Source organism: Cyphomyrmex costatus, unplaced genomic scaffold, assembly GCF_001594065.2.
Source record: "Cyphomyrmex costatus isolate MS0001 unplaced genomic scaffold, Ccosl1.0 scaffold254, whole genome shotgun sequence".
NCBI lineage: Eukaryota > Metazoa > Arthropoda > Insecta > Hymenoptera > Formicidae > Cyphomyrmex > Cyphomyrmex costatus.
In genome coordinates, this window is record NW_017276629.1 from 648,065 (window position 1) to 671,519 (window position 23,455).

At 26.0% G+C, this 23,455-nt stretch overlaps 2 protein-coding genes across 2 annotated transcripts in view; both read left to right on the forward strand.

Moving 5' to 3' along the window:
* The first annotated feature begins 747 nt into the window (after positions 1–747).
* LOC108774473 (venom protease-like) lies at positions 748–10,817 on the forward strand. The gene is made up of 7 exons (XM_018540596.1): positions 748–839; positions 5,561–5,670; positions 7,379–7,711; positions 8,250–8,552; positions 9,527–9,628; positions 9,749–9,900; positions 10,653–10,817. Exons 2-7 carry the CDS (start codon positions 5,595–5,597, stop codon positions 10,815–10,817), a joined length of 1,131 nt encoding a protein of 376 aa, XP_018396098.1. The 5' UTR covers positions 748–839; positions 5,561–5,594.
* A 7,385-nt stretch (positions 10,818–18,202) lies between these two features.
* LOC108774475 (venom protease-like) overlaps positions 18,203–23,455 on the forward strand; it is a 6,293-nt gene continuing 1,040 nt past the window's right edge. The window contains exons 1-5 of the mRNA XM_018540598.1: positions 18,203–18,214; positions 20,061–20,189; positions 21,218–21,544; positions 22,959–23,057; positions 23,196–23,347. Coding sequence (XP_018396100.1) covers positions 21,298–21,544; positions 22,959–23,057; positions 23,196–23,347 — 498 coding nt within the window. The 5' untranslated portion in view covers positions 18,203–18,214; positions 20,061–20,189; positions 21,218–21,297. The remainder of the gene's footprint in view (positions 18,215–20,060; positions 20,190–21,217; positions 21,545–22,958; positions 23,058–23,195; positions 23,348–23,455) is intronic.

Genomic DNA, 23,455 nt, shown 5'->3' on the forward strand with positions numbered 1-23,455 from the left:
TTTTTATAGAATTGCTTATTGCAATTCTTTCTTCTCCGATTATGAGAATTTCTCTGATTAGTAAAACATACAAATTTACAATTAAGAAACTATATTGAATTTATACAAGTATTACGATGCAGCATAAAAATGATGTTACATTAAAATCCAGATCTTGTTGATAATTTTTTTGAAGCAATAAAGTTGATTTTATCAAGAAATAAATAAAAAAAAATTTATAATAATTTGTTTTATAATTTTAATAAAATATTTTTGTATTAAATCTCTCATATTTTTTTGTTTATTTAAAATAAGTAATTTTTATTTCTTATAGAAACATATACTTACTATTTTAATTTGTCATTATACTTACAATGTTTGAAAGCTAGATATATTATATTTTTTCTCTTTTTCTCACATGTATAAACGATACAATAAATTACATTTGGATAAAAATAGATTAATATTTATACGGATACAAAAAGTGAAGAGTATATTATATTATTTCAACCTTTAATATTAAAATACTATTTATATTTAACGATTTTTTCTTGACTAATCGGCATGCTAATATTACACACATAACAATATATTCTGGTTTTTGGATAACTTGTATGATTATATTATATTTGCATGAGTAAATATGCAGAAGAATATTTCGTCTTAACACGCATACAATTAAATCCCAGTCTATGAGGACTGTTGACTGTACTTCTCCGTTCATTATAAAACGAATGCGTCAGGGAGAAGCAATCCAGTAGTCCGTGAACGGTGATCGTTGTCAGGACTTTCGTTAATCTATTGATCGCCGATGTCTTCCTGAGGCTTCTTTTTTGTAATAAAAAGATTCCCGTTCGTGTGTGAGTACGCGTAGCAAAATAATGTAATAACTATTTAGTGAGTAATAATAAAGTTAATTTACTTCAAAAAAAAAAAAATCAAGACTCATGCTTATTAATTCCGATGAAAATTTACAATATTGTAGTTTTAGAATCCTTTATCAGTTATTAACACAATTACATTAGTATTTATTACATTAGTGAATAAATAATATTTATTAATTTTTTTATTGCCACAAGTGGAGACTGTCTTTAATGTCTTTATGTTTATGCATCATCGAGACATCTAACGATTGAAATTAAATCAGTTTCAAAATCTTTTAATTTCGATTCTGACAGTGCTATTATGAATTATGAGGTGTTGTGAGAGTGTATGTTAAAATTTGCGAAAAATTGTAGTAATCTTACGAAAGTTGACGGCGTCTACTAGGTACATAAAAGAAGCTAAGTTGGAATTATGTAGAGATAGTTTCTAATGTGATAATATAATGTGTTCAGTAAATGACTGACATAAAACTTCTATTGTAAAAAAAAGAAAAAATTACACACACACACACACACACACACAACATATATGTATATACATATATACATATATTATACATATATATACTACTACACAATCAATACTATAATAATTTTGTATTAATAAGTCGTTTGCTGTTATTAATTATTATATTGACAGCTTTGAAATATACTTTCCATTAATTTCACAGCATATAGTCTGTTTAATAACAGCAAGATTTTGGGTTTTTATTTAACTTTTATTTAAGGATCGTTACTTCAAAAATTTTTGATGTAAAATTTCTTAAGTGATTTTGAATGAGCAAGTACACTGAAAAAAGTCTAATAATAGCTATTACTAAATGTATGGTGAAATAATGTCAATTAAATGCTTGGTTAATATAGCAAAAAATATAACAAAATATAACAAATTAATATAACAAAATATATCAAAGTAACGTGGCGCAATCAAGCCTTAGGATACTTTTCATTTTATGATATAAGTAGATACAAGAACAACATTTTACCTTTTTTGACATTCAATGAAATATGAAGATAGAACAACATTTACATCGACTGAAAAAAACATTTAGTTATCCGACTTTTATTAGAGAACAACAATATATGATGAGTGTCAGGTACGCTAAAAGATTCGAAGTTTTTCTTTACACACTCGAAAGAACTTAAAACATCGTAGAAAGCGATTGCAAAAAGTAGATACAAGATATAAATAAGTCGAAAAACTGGTAAGACAACAAATAGCGTTAACCAAATAATCCGTTAGATCGTGGTAAGATATGAAAGATATATTGAAAGTTATGTTGATTAGTCTCTTATTAAACAGACAGTATAATCGCTACACTTAAATCTAACATATAAATTTTTATATTGCTGCAATTATTATATTTTTAATGTATCTTTTATAATCACACATTCATTTTCGCTGAAAATTTTTTTCTGATTGAAATTAATTATTTTTTGTTTCTAGAAAAAAACGATATATTTTAAATCGAAATTTATTTAGACTTGTTCCATATCATGCTCTATTTCTATAATATATAATATATATTTGACAGTCATATCTAACATTTATTTATTTATAGTTAACTTTTATCTTCACTCTACTGAAGAATTTTTTAGTCGTTTTGATAGTTTGTTTTGGATTCATTAGAAGAGAAATTAAAAAATTCTTAATGTATTATATTTAAAAAATATATAATTTAAAATATATTACGTTTTTGGATAGTAAAAGTTCTACATAAACTTTTTAAATTTAAATGTGATTTTTCAAAATTATGGTCAAAATTTATTTTTTAGGACATAATAAATTTAAATGTGATTTTTCAAAATTATGGTCAAAATTTATTTTTTAGGACATATTTCAAAAGTTAAATGATTTATCAATTTTATTACCTTCGGTATACTACATATATTTAATAGTATCCTTGATATGACGTCATTTTTATTGAATTCAGAGCGATTTCATCATTGCCATACAGAATATAACTTATAATTAACTTTGACCATGAAACAGAATCGTCGGGGAATCCTCCAATTGTCACGCTAGGTTGCAAAAGTTTATAGCGAATTCAATTGAATCATGTACTCGTGTGCATTGGTGCATATTAAAACAAATCATAAACAAATTAACGTAAAAATATGAATTTAATATAAATATAAAAATGGATTAAACCATAAAATTCTCAATACATTTTATTGTGTTGTTAAGTAAAATTTGTATTTTATAATTTGAAATATTTGTATTTTACTTTTAAACAGATTACTAATATGTTCAACTGAGGTTCGCTATTATTAAAACATCATTCACAGCGATGCGTTCCAAAGCTTGACTTTGATAATTCCGAGTATCTTTTATCCTTGTTCAACATTCGAACGACAAGGATAAAATGATACTTGGGTTGATGTAATCGAATTTTGGAACGCAACCCAGTATGGTTAACTTGTGCATCCATTCAAGCAATTATTCCAAGCAAAATTTATTTTCACGCCAATTACAGCACGGTAGGGCATTGAAATCTCCACATACTTATTTCCCAGCTTACACATATGTAAATATAACTCTCAAAATAGACGAAAGTTGCTTTCAATATTTTAATAATCATAATTACGTTTAACAAGCAATGTTATTCATATGTACAAATATGTTATAGAAATATGCAGTGAATCAAAGTATCTCTTAAAAAATATTATTTTACGAAACATGCAATATATGAATAGCAAACAAATAAAAAAAAGGGATTTTGGTAAATCGTAGCTTAAAGAATGCAAAATAAGTAGCAAAATTTTATTCTCAAGTCAATGTCAAATAAATTTTAACGAGAACATTATAAGTTTGATTATTATTAAATGTTTAGCATTTCATAAGGGCGAGGGATACACTGATATCGATATCAATGCACCACTCGCTCTGATGAAGTGAACGACATGGTTTATGAAACGTCGGCAAATGAAGAAAGACACGGCGATAACCCGCAAACTTTCTGGTATAAGTGAAGATAATACCTGTGAAAGCTTCAAATGCGTATATATATTATAAAACTGTGTTTATATATATTATTCCATGATATATTAATTTTCTACCTATAATTGCACTTTTTATCTTTACAGTGTAGTATAAGTAAAAAATTGTGCTAAAAATACTACAAAGTAGTTCCATAAATTGATATCTTGAAAGTTTTTCATCCATTTATACTCTTCCCGATAATTTACTGTTATTTAATACATTACTAACATTACCTTACAAAATACTGTTAAAAATCACAAAATGTAATAATTGATTTCTTAAAATTTTCAAATTACATTTCATACCAAAATACAATTTTTATTAGAGATTAACTTTCATTTTTTGTAACAATTGTTTCTAATGCTTTTTTAAGTTTTAACTTTACATACATTTAATTTAATTTAATTTAATAAAGTCAGCGGCACACGATGCTTATTTTCTTACCGTATTGTGGTTACGTATGGTGCTGATATTGTCAGCACTATAGTCAATATAAAGCATAACCGTGGCTATATATTCTGCAAATATAGGTATATTTCGACTACATTTTATAGTAGCATTATTATTCAATATATTAGGAGAAATACTGCTTATACTTATATTAGTATTTATTTAATTATTTTATAGCTTAGTATTAATAGAAAGAAATAAAAAAATATAATAAAATATATTGTAAATATTGTATTGTTTGTATATTTAAAAAATGCTAAATTGCAATTTTTATCAAAGAAACACTCTGAATTATGAATCATATTTTACCTGTCGTTTGGTGCATCAATAGGACATTCATTTATATGCGGAAAATATTGTATTTGTCATATTTTAAAATAAGATTTGCGTAAATTGAGCAACATAATAATTCTTACGTATTGCCATTATAGATAAGTAATTATGAAATTATATTAATAATGTGTTAAGTCTGCAAGAAAAAGTATATTTAGCTGTCACGTAAGTTAAATGTGTATAAATCTTGTGATTTTTTTTTACGTTTACATAATATATAAACAATGTTTAAATGTTGTACATTTTGTGTATGTCGAGAGTGACATATATTTTTGTGTGTTCATATATGTACTATTTGCTGTTCCAGTTAATTTATTCAAAATGTGGAAGCAAAATTATTTTGCAACAATTTAAAAATCATTTTGAAAGCAGACTAAAGGTTGTGATGTTTTTTAAAGCATCACATTCATTCATATTATACATATACGTTTTTTATAATAACTGGACTAAATTTAATGTAATCATTTGTGGAACTCTATAATATATCCGTTTAATATTTTGAAATAAAAAAATTGTAATTATACAAATCGCTTTTTTGAAATTTTTTAATTTATTTATAAAATATATGTTTTCATTAATAAACAAGAAGAAATTTATAATGTCAAAGATTTAACACAATGTATAACAATAACAGATAATAAATATAGGAATAAGATATATTTTGCATCTTTTTTGTTTATACATATTATTGACGTAAATCTTAAATCTCTTTCTTTATCCCTTCTATTGTTTTTTAAAAATTAATATTCTGCTTCTTTTCTCTATTTTTTGACTGGAGTGTTTTTAATCAGAAAAGTTTTATGACCTAGTTAATAAAATACGAAACATATTCTATATTTATTACATATAAGAATTAAATTATTAAATCTATTTTCAAATGTAAAAGATTTACTTATATATTTTTTATAATGTGGTACATTTGTATTTTCAGGATACAGATTTATACTTAGACAAGTGAATTCATAATGTGGACATTGTGGACTATCATATTAGTATTCATCGGTTTGCTATGTACATTAATACCGTCGACGCATTCTCAAGGTATGTTTTGTATTATCTTTTCGAACCCACAGATTCCATTACAATCTCGTCAGAAGCTTTGTTCAGATTTTTCTTACAGAAAAATCCAATATATCAAAATGTCGAAGAAATACGTTTAGTTTTCTAGCCGTACACTTGCACACACACACATACCTATTCGTATTAACTTATATATATATTTAAAAAATTTATAATATGCAAAGTGTGTATGTGTGTGTGTGTATGCATTACTACAATTAGAACAAGGTACACGAATAGATAAATGTTCTCATATTATAATTTACTTACATAATACATTATCATTACGTAATAATGTCGGTATTATTATAAAATAATATCATAGTAGGTATATTAATTTATCGTGTATTGTGAAATTTTTTATATTATTTTTCCGTTACATAGACTATCGCGAAATTACAGTATTGACGTAAAACTGTACGAACACGGCCAAGGCCAGATCCTTCAAATCGAGAGAACGAGAGTTTCAAGTATGTTTGGTCATTAGTGAAGGTCGATTGTTACAACATTCTGTATCTTCTTCTTGGCAATCAGATGCTTCTGAGAAAAAAACATCATAAGTTAAGGCAATTAGAATTAGTTTGTATAATGCAATCGTAGATGTACATAAGATAATGTAAACTGACGCATATTTTAAATAAACGTTAAAAATTTTAATGAGAAATTATTTTTAATTGTTTTATTCATACTTTGAAAAAACATATAAGATAATTATATTTTCAAGAAATTAGAAGTTTTAATTAAATATAACAAAAATCTTAACTAACAGAAAATATCACAAGTTAAAACAGCAATTTTAAATAACAATTCTTTTAAATTCCATTGTATAATATTTTTTATTGTTATTTAATTAATAATAAATTATTAAAATTATTGAATTTTTTAACATACTTAATTAAAAAATAGTTTGTGATACACTGTAAATTAAATAATCAATAATACAGAAAAATAAATGAGTGATCATTACAATTTTTATATTTTATTTTCTAATATCAAAATTAATTAGATAATTCTAACCGCGTGTAATATAATTGAATCGTAATTAAATAATTTGCGGATGTGGTTATATAATAATTTACTGTTTTAAAATCGCCATTTGTACATCACTTAATATGAACAAAATGTTACGATTTAATGGAAAAAAATGTCTTATTTCATACGATAAACAGTTACGTAATTATATGTCAGTGGATTTGATATACAGAAGTCGTAGTTATGCAATAAGCAAAAGAGATCAACATTTAAATTTTACCATATATATTGTAAATTCATTAAATTCAATATATTTTTTAAAACATAACAAATCGCAAATTGGCAGTAAATAAAAATTAATAAATTTTGCTAAAAGTATCTTGAAATATTATGTAAGATGTAAAATTAATATTCTTGTAAAAAAATCTTATAAATTAATAAACTTTATTGAACTAGGGAAGAAGTTCACATTTTCTCTTTCTCTCTCGTTCTTGTAATGCATATCTGACAAAATGACAATAAATGTATCTATTTATATATATTCCATTATATATATTCCCAAATATAAAATTTTTATTATAAACGAAAATTTTTGAAGTTATATCGATGTGTACTTAAAAAAAAGGAATGTAAATTATTTTGACATATCTCGAAGAAACTTATTAATTATAAATGCTTTGTTATAGTTTGTGTATTCTTTAAATTCGAATTTTAATAGATACGTGCCGAAATCCGCAAGGACAACTTGGTACATGCATCAATATCAGATCGTGTACATTGTTACTCAATCTCCTGAAATCAAATTCACAAAATCCGGAAGTAGGCAATTTTCTCCGTGCTTCTGTTTGCGGTTATGAAGGTAGTGATCCTAGGGTTTGCTGTCCATCCAACATCAATGGCGGAAATACAGGTGATACGGGCAACGGCTTGCAAGGCAATCAAGACCATGAAGAAATTACGAACACTCAATATGGTCCTTTGTATCCACCTTACTGTGGATACAGTAATGCTACGTTAAATAAAATTGTTAGAGGCGTTCCAGCTGAATTAGGTACGAATGATTTTTTACATTATGGGAGAACATTCAAAGTCTCAACACATTTCCCGATTATTGGTCATATAACTGTTTCAGAATACTAAATTTTTTTCAAGAAAATTTATCTTAATTAATCGTAGAAAATTAAAAAAATTTTTTGTGTTTAAAATACTTTATAAGAAAACATTTTAATTTTATATTTTTTTTCTTGTAAACATATACCTACTGAAGTATTCTTTTATATGATAATCAATTGGAAGTAAATTTTTTGTTCCAGTAAATTAATCTCGAAAAATATAAATAATTATTATACGTTTTACTTCAATATAGATTGTGATAGAATGTAAAAATTCAAGAGTTTAATATGATTAAAATGTTCACACATAATTATAATAAGCACTGTGATCCAACTTTGACTGTTAGATGCTCCCTTCTTCTTGTTTGAGTTTATCACTTGTGCGGTCCTAGAAAGATTTTAATATTTGTTTAATAATGTATTATTCTAACACTTGATTATCATTGCAACCGTCGATAGAGTCTATTAATTTTACAGGTGCTTGGCCTTGGATCACCGCTCTCGGATACAGAAACTCAAAAAATCCAAACGTTCCAAAATGGCTTTGTGGCGGTGCTTTAATTTCCAGTCGACACGTACTTACCGCCGGCCATTGCGTTTATAGACGGGCGGATTTGTACAAAGTACGTATTGGAGACTTGGATCTTAATAACGACAACGACGGGGCGACCCCGTTTGAAGATTTCATTGAAAGAAGAACAGTACATCCCGAGTACAATCCTACGACTTACACGAACGATGTGGCAGTTTTGAAAACGACCCAAGAAGTACCCTTTACGCGTAAGTTTCTTTTATTCTATATATTCTATTTTGTTTTCATAATGATATAATTATTCTTTAAAGAAATAAAAAGCAACATTTTTTCTCATATATTTAGGAAAATCGATATAAAATTTATTAATTAAAGAACGAATCCCGCATAAAATTATAGAATTTTGGCCCTCGGTGAAATTGATTGAAATTTTAGTATAGTATTATAGTTCTTGACTCGCTGATCAAAAGTGTCCATAGTCACAAAGGTTAAAAATGGCTAGTTTTTTTTTTGTTATAACCGTTTAATTTTAAAGTTTTATTTTATTAATGCCTCGAAATCATTTTTGTAATAAATTAGGAGATTATTATATATGCCACTCTTAGGTATCACCCTTACCTTTACTTCTTCTCTCATCACCATCTCATTTCCATTTTCCCAGACACATACGCCCGCACGTGCATTTTAATATCTGTTCATGTGTCGATCTGTAATTTTCAAAATTAGATTAATAAATATTATCAGCTCATATAAAATCAAAAATTATAAAAGTTAAATATACCTCCCAGGTCAATAATGAATTTCTCGCATATAAACGAAGAATGGATTATAACAGGTTTTTTCATCGTTTAAGTAAATTGACTACCGCCATCGAATATTGGAGCGATTGTATTGTTATATGAAAGTTTGCGACTGTTGAGGATTTAATTTTTATATTTATTAGAGAATTTACAATGTTTTATAATTTTTATTTGTTGTTGCGTCTGTGACATGTAAACGGTTTAATTTGAGTGGGAATTTTATTGCAGCTGAGGATGACTTTGTAAAGTCGAAACGTTCTGCGCTAATTTTATCGATTGTAATAAATTTGTTTAATATTAACAACTAATATAGCTCATTATTGACCTGGGAGGTATATTTAACTTTCAAAATTAGATATTATTTTAGCATATAAATTCTTTTCTCTTGTCGCAATATAAATTAATATTTTGTAAATATTTAGGACTACTTCATCCCATTTGTCTTCCGGTGGACGATTTTATGAGAAATAAAAATTTAGAGACGACATATCCTCTTGTTGCTGGTTGGGGATCAACTTATTTCCGTAAGTAATGAGAAATAAATTAAACCTTGCCTAATTATAATCTAATGATAAATATAAAAATACTCTTTTTTTGTTTTAAAAAAAACGCTAAAGTTTGCTACTGCTATTTCTGTTTTTCAGACGGACCAACGAGCAGTCACCTTTTGCAAATACAAGTTCCTATACGTACACAGGAACAATGTAAAAAATCATTTCAGAATTTTCCGACAACAGTGATTGACAACCGCGTTTTATGCGCTGGATATGCTCGAGGTGGAAAAGATGCTTGCCAGGTGAAAGAAAAGAATTTATGAAATCATAATAAGCAATTAATAAAGATTTATTCTTTCTCTTTCTCTTTCTCTCTCTCGCTCTCTCTCTCTACTAAAAAATAGTTTAACAAATAAAAATTTTAAATATTGACAAAGAATTAAGAATTTTTTATTTATATATAACTACATATTTTAATTAATTAAATTGGTAATATATTTTATATTTAATTTAAATAATTTTTAAATTAAGTTTTGTCTTCTTAATTATTATATCACATTATTATTTCAATATTACTTTTATCATAAAATTACTTTACAAGTATTTTTTATGTAATTCTGTCAATTTCTAGATATGTATATATAATATACAAGACAGAGAGAGAGAGAGAGAGAGAGAGAGAGAGAGAGAGAGAGAGAGAGAGAGAGAGAGTTTATCTTGGAGGACATCCTGCATATTAATATATAAATATGATGCAAGGATGTAATGATTTCTAAAACTAAAATTTAAAGAGAAAGAAAGAGTTTCTAATAATTGTGTGTGTGTGTGTGTGTATGCTAGATAATCTAATAAATCATAAGTAAAAGTAATATCAATGTCATAATTCTATTTAATAAAATAACTATGTAATACATATATTTATTTTTATATTACATTTTAACATTTATGTTGAATGTACAATTAATATATAATGATGTTATAATACTCTTAATTATTTATTAAATAAATATAATTTTATTAATACGTTTCTCTTACGGTGCGAAATGATTTTCAGGGTGACAGTGGTGGACCAATGATGTCTCCTGATTCTCGAAATCAACAAACATTTTATATCGTTGGAGTAGTATCATATGGTTTCAAATGCGCTGAGCCAGGTTTCCCAGGTGTATATACAAGAGTTACGACTTTCCTAGATTTCATCACAAGTCAATTGGTATAGATATCCTTCTATTAAAAAATTGAAATTTTTGGTTTCTTTGTTAATGTTTTACATTAATTTTGAAAATTGCATACATATATATTTATATTTATTATAGCATGAAAAATTTCCTCTGTTGTATTATAGACAGAATAAACTACTTTCCATTTCATTTCTAACTCGTAAAATATAATTCCAAGCTTAAAAAGTCGCTAAATTGACTAAACAAAACCTTTTTATAAATAAAATATTTTTTTACTTTTAATTAATCAATCAGATATTGAATCTATTTGGGAAAAGGATATCAACATATAAATAAACGGAATAAAACATCAATTAATTTAACTAATTAGAAAATATAAATTTATACAATTAAATGAAAAATTATATATATATGTATATATTGAATTATATATATAATGAATTCTCTCATGTACTGCATATATTTAATATACTATATAGTATTAGGTATCTGTACACATCCGTATAACATTTATCCGTTTTGAAGTAAAGAGGGAAGTAATTCTTATTAAAAATGTTTCAAACGAAAGTTGTATAGTCTAAGTAAGAAATAATTCAAATATTTATATGTAAAAAATAATAAATATAACAATAAGAAAAATGACAAAATTAATTTAAAAAAAAAAACGGATTTTTTAAAGAGAGTAAGGTTTATAAAATGTCATGTCTGCGCGTTATTATTACTCACTTTTGACTTTAGAACTGTAGAACGATAACAGCTTATTTATAAGTCTATTTTTTATTCCTACACTAGTGTACACAGTATAATAAATTGAAATGAAACAAATTTGTTTCATTTAACTTATCGCACAATTCAGACAGTGTAGGACTAAAAAATAGACCTTTGTAAACGGATAAGTCAGTGCTTCTCAAATTTGTTGATAGAGGGCAATGATGACTAAACGTTACTCGTGTTTAAAATACCTTCACTACTGTTATAAATAGGTTATCGTAGCGTACAAATTTTAAGATCGTACTTCACAGGATCAGTTCTGTAGGAGTTGATCTCATTCTCCCTCCCTAACATGGGAGTTGATGTAACCACGACGATGAGGAATAGTCCTCTTCTCTGAGCGTGAGAACGACATGAATTCTCGACGTGTTCGAGAGCTCTGTCATCAATGATCGTTCACTCTCTGTACTCAGTGTAGAGGGGATGGGAAGTAGGACTTTCTGAGTGGTTACAAATCATAAGTAAAAAATAAAAATCGTATAAAAAGGAACTAACAATTATTTCTGAATTGTTGCGTAGAATAATTAAATAATAAATATGCAATAAGAGAAGCCTAATTGGTGAAAGAGGCCGGTATATAAAATATGTAAGCAAAAATAGTTTATAAATTTATCATCGATAGTCGGTTATGTTAATATTCTTCAATTATCTGCAAATATCAATTATTTTGCATACAAAAAAAATCAAATTTATGAAGTTTTAGTAGAATATAAGAGTATATACTGAGACAACAAATAGAAGTAACACATTATTTGCAATGCCGTTATCGTTTATACAGTTTTTTTTTTTTGATAATGGACTGATAACGATATTTTTTTTAAATGTATAGTACAGTTACATTTTTTTTGTAGCAGCACTGACGATTAAAGACGACTAGCCCTGAATAAATTTTCGTAATTTTAAAACAGCTTTATGATTAGTTATGATTAAATGACATAATAACCAATATATTATAGAGTATTTATTATCAAAAAAAAATTTTTATGAATATCAATCTTTCAGTTTCATGGAAATGATGCCATGTATTACAAAATTTATTGTGAAAAATTTTTATTCAGATTGTGTTTTAAGGCCGAAAATTTAATTGGCGCGAAGTTTACAGAACGATTAGAAAAGAATTAAATATATACATGTATATATATATATATGTATATAAATTTGCTCTGAAATATTATTATGTACGTATATAAAGCTTTTTTATACTGAAAAAGCATTTTGCTTCTTTATTTATATTTAACATTATTATATATTGATAATGCCATTATTGTTTATTTTGCTTTTATTAATATTTCAATAAAAATATTGTAAAAAATTTCTTGACCAACCTCATTTCAGCATTAGAAAAGTAACAAAAAAGTAATAAATCATTACTTTATAATAAGAAACGTTAACACAGTAACGAATTATTTTGGAAATCAATGACTAATATAAAGGTAACTTTATGTAGTTATTGTTTCCTTGACTCGGTAACGACTAACGAGATAATATTTTTAAAAAGTAATTTTTCGTTTTTTGCTTGGAGATAAACAAAACTTGTTGCAAAAAATATATATATGTGAGATATACCAGAGATCTGTAATGCTTTTCGGAAAAAATTGAAAGTTTTAAAAGTTTTGTGTTATAAGTGACTTTATCCAAAGTCTGATTAACTTATAATTGACGATTAAATTCAATCAGTAGCATTGTACAAAATAGAATTTCTAATATAATTTTGTAATCTAATTTCTTTTATGTATAACAATAGGAAAAATTAATTTAATATTGTAATATAAAATTTTAAATTTAACAAAAGATAGCATTATTCATCAAATTAATCATCGAGAAATTAATTAAAGTTTATAAATTAAAAGCTTTATTGGTTGTTATTGTTACAAGTAAATAGTACCCTTTACAAGAAATGCAGAATGTATCTCTGGTAAGTATAGTATGTGTAGGTAAAACAAAAATTGTACCAATTACTATGCTTGGTATTCATAATGGATTCTTATTTTAAGACCATCTTACTTAATAAGACAGCTTTAAATATATCGTTCTATTTTAATTTTTGAGCTACTTACCAATATTGTTTTTTAAATATAAGAATTAACCATGAATAAAAGCTTTTATATTGTAAAATTTTGTAAGTCATAACCAGTTTTTTATCAATTAGTGCTTTCATATTTACTCACGCATTGAAACTATTAATTCCAGTTTCTTCTGCATTCATCTGACAGCAAACAATAATATAAACCACATTTTTTATTATTAAATAGATAGAAATGTACTCCAGACAATGCACCTCGACAAATTAAATTGTTGCAGGAAGAAAATTCTTGAAAAAATATCTAAGTTATAAAGATATTTGTGATTTATCGTTCCACATAATATTTTTGAAATACAAAAAATAATTAAAACAGACCAATTATAGATTACAGTTACCGATAAACAAGGCTATTTAATCATATCCATAGATCAGCTTTTAAACTTTATCTATATTTCGAAAATTACTAGAGCTATTTAACTGTAATAACTATTTAACTTAAATAATAAGTCAAATTTTAAATTTTACTTATACGTAGAAAACTACTGTACAGAACAATATGTGGCTCTTATCTGACAGCAAACAACAAACATAATTCTATTGTTAAATGAATAGTGACGTACGATAGATAAAATGTTTCGAAAAATTTGTAATTGCAGCAAAATATCGTAGCAAAATATCGCTTAAGAAAGTTCTTAAAAAATAAATTATAAAAATTTTTGCGATTTATCGTTCTGTATCGCAAATATTTTTATAATTTATATTTTAATTCCAATAGCAGTTTTCACAATTCTACAGTTTTATAGAAAAATAAAAAAAAATTCCGCATTTTTTATATAGAATTTGAAGATACGGCGTGCTAACTTGACGAATCTAACACAATAATTTTCCTCTAAAGTGTAAGAAAACGACAAATATAATACCACTTTTAGCAACACAGTTCCTGATAGTTCTAATAAAAATTTACAGATATATCCACTTTGTAAATAAAATTCCAATAATTACCCATGTTTGTATGTCTTAAATTACATATAATACATAGAAAACAAACTGATACTTAAAGAAGGTGTTATGCTAATTGTTTATAGCAGATATAGCGAAAGTTTTCATTAGTCCTCGTTTAGTTTTTAATCATTTTTAAACAGAGGGTCGTTACGTAATATTTCAGAAATATTGAGTTGCAACATAACAAAATGTTATAGATTTAACGTTGAAAAGACATTGCTGAAATGTTTGATATTCGTTGAAGTGATTGATTCTGCAGATATTACAATTCAACATTTACGACTAAAAGAAAAACGTTTCTTTGATGTTTGAAAACATTTAAATTAATTAATAATAAGTTAGAGAGAAGCAAACTAAATAAATAAACTTACGGCGCTTCTCTTACAAAAAAAAATATTGAAATAATACAACTACATGTATTTAATTTAAATACATGTAGATTTTAATTAAATATAAGTATAGCTTTCAATTAGATTAGATATGTAACTACGCGCATAGATTATCAAATTTACAACACAATCAATAAATAAATATTAATCAAGAGACACAATAGTGTCTGGTGCCAACTGAACGCGAAGCGCAAAACAGTACCATATCCTTACGCAAGTTGATAAGTTGCGACGAGCACCTGAGATTATTAGATCTCTCAATAAACGGCTGAATTTATCAACTTTTAAGTCAACACTTTTAATATATAATATAATAATATATATGTATATATATGTAATGATATATATAGACTTATATAAGAGATATTTAACATTACAAAACGCGTGATATCTCAATAAAATTACTTTTTTTAAAAAAAGAAAAAAAGGCGCCAAGTGTGTATACTTGCCTCACAAAAAACCATTACATATATTATTACAGTATATAAAAAATGAAATAAAATCTTTAAATTGTACTAATTGTGAAAAGAATATATTTTCTTGCCACATATATAACATATACTTTATTTCAAAAAGTAAAAGTACAAAAAAATTAGCTGCAAGAACCTGAAAATATACAATAATAAAATGATTATTAAATAATACTAAATACATAATGCTGCGTATGCAATGTGCTGTGCGCAATAATGTCGTATGTGCAATACGCTGTATACAATATAATGTTCTGTGTGTAAATGAAGCTGTAGGTAATCGTTTTGTAGGCAAACGAAGCCCTTCCGCGTTTTTTGAAATACTTATAAAATATCTCAGACCGAATTTGTCTAATATTCGAGACAAATATTATTTAAAAACTTAGTTGTAACAAAACTTCAGTTTTGATAAATCTTATCTTAGTACAATTATTGCGAAATGTTCGTCAAATTATGTATTTCGTTATCGATCATTTCCTGAATTGCAATATTTCCACTTTACATTTTGCTCGAGATAACAAAAAATAAATGTAATGTTATTTGTTAATTAGACTGTTAATTACTTCCTCATTGTTACTTCTTTGTTTATTATCAAGCAAAATTTTTATCAATTTATGACGTCCTTCGTTATTGACCATTTCCTGTATTATAATGTTTCCACTTTGCATTTTGTTTGAGATAATAAAAATAAATATAACGTTATTTGTTAATTAAACTGTTAATTACTTCCTCATTATTTTTTTTTTGTTCATTATAAAACGAATATAAATTGAAGGGGAGAAATTCAGAAGTTCGAGAACAGTATTCGTCGTTAGAACTAGTGTTGATCTACCGACTGCTGCCATCCCGAGTTTTCTTTTCGTTTGTGTGTAAGTATGTGTGACATTAATGTAATAATTCCTTACTTAGTAAGTATGTCGAGAGAAAGTTTTTTAAATGAAAAAATTAATTTGTTTAATACTAGTAACAAAAGCATCCGAAATAATTCCTACATTCTTCTGCTATACCGTCTTTATTACATCATTGATAGCAACTATTAAAGGACATATCTCATCGATTAAACTCAAGCTCAAAGTATTAAAAATATCCAGCAAAGCAACAAATTTTTCATATAATAAAGAAAAACTTATCACTATTGCAGCAAAAAAAAAAGAATTTATCATTAAAGCTAATAATTTCATAAATTTACATAATTGTGTGTTTCTCTTCTGTCTTTTAATCGAAAACCCCCGAGATGATTCAAAACTTTCTGGGTGGTACTCATAATCCATTCTTATTTTAAGACCATCTAAGTAATATCTCAAGATCCTTATGCCCTTTGTTTAACTTATAAATTTCACTTATTATTAATTTAACTAAGAAATTTAACTTATTATATTTTCATAATTAACTTATAACATATCTCAAGTCTTTCAAATATAAGATTTGATTATGAATAATGGTTTCTGTATTTATATAGCGTTACAAACAAATGTTCGATTCCAAATTTTTACTTATTATAATACAAAAGTATTATCTGTATGGCTGAACTAATGTACATACAATCAGCAACTAAAAGACAGAAATACTTTTTTTTAAATGGATGTCGGAACTCAGCCTATTCTCACCGAGCGATTAATTTTTACTTTTGGATCCTTAAGTAATAACTAATTACTCGGTGAGTAGATTACATTACAAAACCGTTTGAGAAAAATGTTGCAATCTTTTAATTGCTGCCTATATATTTTGTATTTAAAATGAAATAGATATATATTTGAAGTATAGCGAAATCATGATAAAAGGTTTAAGTGCAATCTAGTATTAACAAAGAATAGAACTCGTGTTCTACTAAATTGGCAAAATTTTAGCTTTAAGAGTTTGTTTTTGAAATTATATTACGCAATGATTTTTAACGCAACTATAAGCTATTAAAATAAATGCTCCATTTATTTAACCGCGGTAACTCAGTAATAAAACATCTTACACTGTAAAAAATAAAATGTTAATTTTAACTCAAAGACGTTGAGACATGCAAAAATGTTAACATTAACATTTTTGAATGTCTCAAAAAATCCACTCAACGTCTTTGAGTTAAAATTAACATTTTATTTTTTACAGTGTAAGTACATTTTTTTGAAACAATTTTATATAGAAGACTGTGTCTTCATGTAGAAAGTTTAAAATTTTCATAAATTTTTTTTAGTTATGTGACAGATCTAAAAGTGAAAGAAAAATAATTCCCATTTTAATCAATTCGTAGTTTTACACATGTAAAAATCACATACTAAACTCACAGAAACCTAAAAAACATAGTGACCTTTTGAAAGTAGAGCATTTAAATTTAAAGAAATTCTTTTTATAATTTAAATTTTATTCATTTTTAATAAAGGTTCAGCTGTTTGAATTTTAAATCAAAATACTGTTTGCTATGAATTTTTGTTCCAACAGAATACAGGTGTATTTTTTATCGATAAATCTAGATTTTTTCTTCTTGTCTCTCTTCATCCATTAATTTTTTAAATAGAAAATTTCACTGCCTTTTTAAATTTGTTTTATTTTCTTGTTTATAATTGAAAAAATATAGAAATATGTATGATACAGTACATTCTGTATCCTAAAATAAAATCCATATTTAATGTAAATTCTATTTTAGGATGCAAGTGTCTTGTTATAAATTTTTGTATTAATAAATAACAAACTATTTGCGTTTTTATAGGATATCTAATCGATCCACATGATGAAGACCATTATATTAGTACTCGTCGGTTTGCTGTATACATTGATATTACCATCTTCTGAAGGTATACTTTTACAATTTTTTTGAACCTGTACGATTTTATTTTTGTCAGATGTTTTGTTTTTCTTCATAGATGAATCCAACATACCAAAATACCAATTTTTTAAATTATATAATTGTATTTTCACAAATTTGATATAATAAATTGTAATTAGTTTTGAAAAAATGGTATTGTGCTCCAATTACCGTGCTGACATTTTGGCAGCTTTCGTTTTGCACTATTGTTTTGATATTTTTTTCGATCATGTAGATTAATTTATCACCTAAGTTTTTTTTACATTATTTTCCTATTACGCTACTTTTTCGTTAGCTATTGAAAAATTATAACAGTTTTATAAAACTGTTTAAACATGAACAAGTCACATCTTTAATTAAATCAAAAGTTCGAGAGTTTTAAAATGTAGTTTAGCCTTTGGTAAAAGTAATTGGTTATTATGTTATAATCTGTACCTTCTTTTAGCTTTGATTTGATACTTTTAAGAAAAGCATCGAATCTTCCCTTCTTCTTCTTTGTTTTTTTTTTTAAACAAAGAAAGAAAAAGGCGAATAAGAGTCAAAATAAAAAAATATGTTACATGTTTTTATTTTTATTTTGACTCTTATTTTCCTTTTTCTTTCTTTGTTTTTGAATACTAAGAGTCCTGTATATATTCTTAATTTTTTTTTTTAATATATATCTAAATCTTTGACACGATTGTGTCAGTAAACGTATCTGTCTATTTAGTGTATGTTGCCACGTGTTTAGTGTTAAAATATCAGGAACTAAATGTTCTTGGAAATGAATATTACATATGCAATCAATATTGTTCTCGAATTTTGTGTGAATTAAAACATTTATAAGACCATACTTCAACGAACGTTGAATGTTTCTGCAATGCAGTCTTATCAAATTAAATCCGTATTTTATAATATTACAATTTAATGTTTTTGATAAGCTCATTCAATATTACCATGATATCATTTGTAATGATGGTGTTGATAAAATACACTATCAAAATTTTCAAATCAGTGTCAAAATTTATTCGCAAATGATATATAACATACACAATATTAATATATGATACACGTTTAACATTGTGTACAAATATATTTGAAAAGAATCACATATTATTGACGATCTCTATAATCAAGTGATAAAGTATCCTAGAATTGCAACTATATCTATATATTTACTGTAGTGTTCACGTAAAATATTGTCTGCGAAAAACTGCAGCTAATGACCGGATTTGTTTACGGTCGGATTGTGCATTGATTTGAGTGATGCGAATGGAGCATACAGCGTATCACGGAAAGAATTATATCTTAAAATTTATCCTGAAAATATAGTAATCGTGGGACAATATTATATTTCGTAGAATTTTTATGTAAATCTCTCACATTCATTAATAAAACTATGTACATTAAAATATAAAATAAGTATGATTAATTTTACTGAAGTGCATGGTAAAAATCTTTAAATTTATTGTATTGTACCATAATTATATAACTATATTTTCAGGATAAATTTTAAGAAATCCTTCTCTCCGTGATACTATATTTTAAAACGTGCGGATACATATAAGCATGAACAAAGACACTTTATAGGGATGGAAAGAAAGAAGAAAGCTGTGAATTGTATGCATATATGTAATACTACATATATTATATATTATAAACAATAATACATTATTACATATATTATATATTACATATATGATTGTATGTTAGAAGAATGCGAGGAAGAATGTTAGTGAGAATGTGAAGAGTAAAAGGATTTAATGTAAAGCAAAAGTTCCTTAGCTTTAGACCATGGCTAAATCAATCAATAAAAATTGTTGTTATTATTATTATTCTTATTAATGTTGTTGTAGGCAGTGCTATCGGATTGAAAAGCGTTCGAGATTTTCGTCAAATTAAGAATTTTACATCCAATGTACCTGAACACAAATACGGTAATGCTTTTATAGACAGAATCGTTAATGGCACACCAGCTAAAAAAGGTATGAGTAATTTTTGCATTTTTGAAAAAACAGTCAAATAATCATAGTCGATAATTATTCTCACATTCAACAATGAAGTTGATTTCTATGCCTGCTCCTTAATACTATTTTATACTACACTATTGCTATTACCTATTTTATACGTCGTCTGCAATGGCAGTAGTAGACGACGTATAACATATTAAATTTTTCTATGGCTTACTTCTTTGTATCTACTTGAGTTGATAGAAACAGACTTTTGTAAATCTTTGCGAGTATTATTGATTATCTGATAATCGGTTATTCCCCGATGCTTTGTGTCCGGGGTATAAAAAAAATAACCTTATTCTTTTTAATGAAACACATCTGATATGTGCAAAATTGGATCATTCATTTGATCTATTATTAATAATCGTTCATTTGAATATTCGCTTTTTCACAATCGTTCTTGCCTGACTTCGCCATTACTGGATTTAAAGTTGTAACTTACTTTTTGATTGTTTATCAAATAATTGTTTCAGGATACTTATTATGGAACAAGGTCGCAATGGATTCCGATCGGAATTATTCCGTTTTCCCTAAAATACACAATAGAAATCTAAGAAATAATTGAACTATTCCGATTGGAATCCATTCCGATTTTGTTCTATGATATAGGTACCCTGAATTGAAAACTTTTTACAAAAAAAATTAATTTGTCTCAATTTATATAGAAACTTAAAAAAAAAACTTTTTTTCGTTTTTAAAATACTATGCAGGTGTATTTTTTATCAATACTATATTTTTTCTTGCAAAAATGTTGCAGCGTCCTTTTGTATTGCAAATAGTCGAAAGTAAAACTTTTTTAGTAAATTAATTTCCAAAAATATAAATAACTTACTATACATTTTATTTTTAATATTATAGATTTCTGACAGATTTATAAAAATCAATATTTCAAAAATAAAGTATATTTATTTACTTATAAAAAGTTAGTGTATAAATGTAGTTCATTAGTATTTGTTCCAATACTTAATTATTATTGTTGAGGTTATCGAGTAATTTTGCAGGTAAATATACTTCGCTGGTTGCTCTTGGAGCTTATTTTGATGAATCTGTTTTTGAGGAATTTGGTGCTGAAGTATTAGATATGTATTATCCACCTGAGTGGTTCTGTTGTGGTGCTTGGATTTCCCGAACACATGTGCTCACCGCCGGTCATTGTTTAAGTGAAGATTTGAACGTAATAAGTACCACCGACATGGATTTCAACATGCCACCAACAAAACAGATTCAGGATTGGGTTCTACGTCGTATCCCACATCCGCAATACAATCCAAATACCCAAGAAAACGATGTGGCGATTATAAAATCGTGTCACGAAGCAGTATTTACAAGTAAATTTTTATTCTATATATTATACAAATTTGTAAATTCAATAAGCATAAAAACCACGCACAAGATCTATTTTGTGAGGACTTATTAAAGTCCGTATTTTATTGTTAAAATATAAGTTTATCTTTAAAGATAAACTTATATTTTAACAATAAAATACGGACTTTAATAAGTCCTCACAAAATAGATCTTGTGCGTGGTTTTTATGCTTATTGAATTTACAAATTTGTTTTTTATTTAAACCACATTTTATAAAAGCGTTATATATTCTATATATTATATTTAAATTCTATAAATATAAATTTGTTTTCAAAGTTATATTTGATTTTCAATAAAATTTATTAAATAATGAAATTTTATTTGAGATAAAAAATAAAAAATTAATTAAAAAATTAATTAAAGGTTACCAGGATTTTTTAAAGAGGGATCTCTTGTGTAAGCGGTTCAAAAAATCGAAAAATTGTTTTGCGTTAATCAATATAGTAGACGTGTGTGAAAAGTATATTTACAAAGTTATAGAACAAAATACAAAATTTAAAAAAATCTCAGTTCATTTCTTCATTTCTTGCGCTCAACTTTAATCTTAATAAGAGATCCTTTACTTGATCTTGTCTATATAGGTTTATTTTCTGCAGTTGAACTCAATTTTGGTGCAATCTGGTGCAAAAATACGAAACAGGCCTGATGTTAACATAACTTTTATTTTTCAGTATCAATAACTTCAAATGCGTTTTACTCAAAACTACTTTTTTTAAATTGAATAATGGAGCGAAAGATTTTTCAAATATTATTGATCAATCAAGTTGTACCAGTGCAATACATATAGTTTATCAAATTTATTCATCGATGAACCTATAAAATTAAAAAATTAAATAATCAACTTAATCAACAAATTTTATTTCATAAGTAGAATAAAAGTTTTTGTAAAATCATAATTTTTTAAAACTTTTTTCTCAATTTTTAATCTTTTTCTTACTTTCTTGATTTATCTAAAAGGTAATTTCATAAAGAAATGACAGAAAATCTTTAAAAAGATTCGCTACACGTTGTTTCGTTAAAAAAATTTCATAAAATTATCCTTTTTTTAGAAGGACTTACATGTGGTTCCCTCCTTAAAGGATTTATTATATTAAATTTTTAATTACTATCCTTTCTCTATTAAATTTAAATTAGAATGATATGATTACATAAAAAAAAATACACAAACTTGTAGAACTCACTTCACATTAATCATATCTTTTCTATAAACATACAAGTAAATTAAAATAAATATTAAATTTATAAAGTCGATATTTTTTAAATTACTCTATGTATTGAATTATGTATTACTATAATATTCAAAATTAAATATTACATATTTTAGGACAAAAATTCTTTTGTCTTATCGATAGATTAATGACCTTTGGAAACTTTCAGAACAACTTCAGCCCATTTCTCTCCCACTCGACAGTATGATGAAACAAAATTTTGTAGGGGAGAATGCTTCGATAGCTGGATGGGGGCATACTAAGTACGGTAAGTATAATAATTATTTATCGTCAATAATTTGTGGAATGAATTGATTCTTGCTTAACTATTATTTAATAATAAATACATAATAACCTTTTTATTCAAAAAATGCTGAAATTTGCTATAACTGTATTTACTTTTTAGGGGGCCAACAAAGTCCTATACTTTTGGAAGCAGTAGTTCCTGTAATTACGGTGGAAAAATGCGTAGCTGATTATCAGAAAATGCCGAATTCAGTCGTTAACAACAAGAATATATGCGCAGGATATAGTCAAGGTGGAACAGATACCTGTCAGGTGAGAGGAAGAAATAGAAAAGTTGTGATAAAAAAATTAATGAATGTTTTGCGCATCACATCTTTACTTCTCTCTACATAGTTTAATAAACAAATAAAGAAATTAATA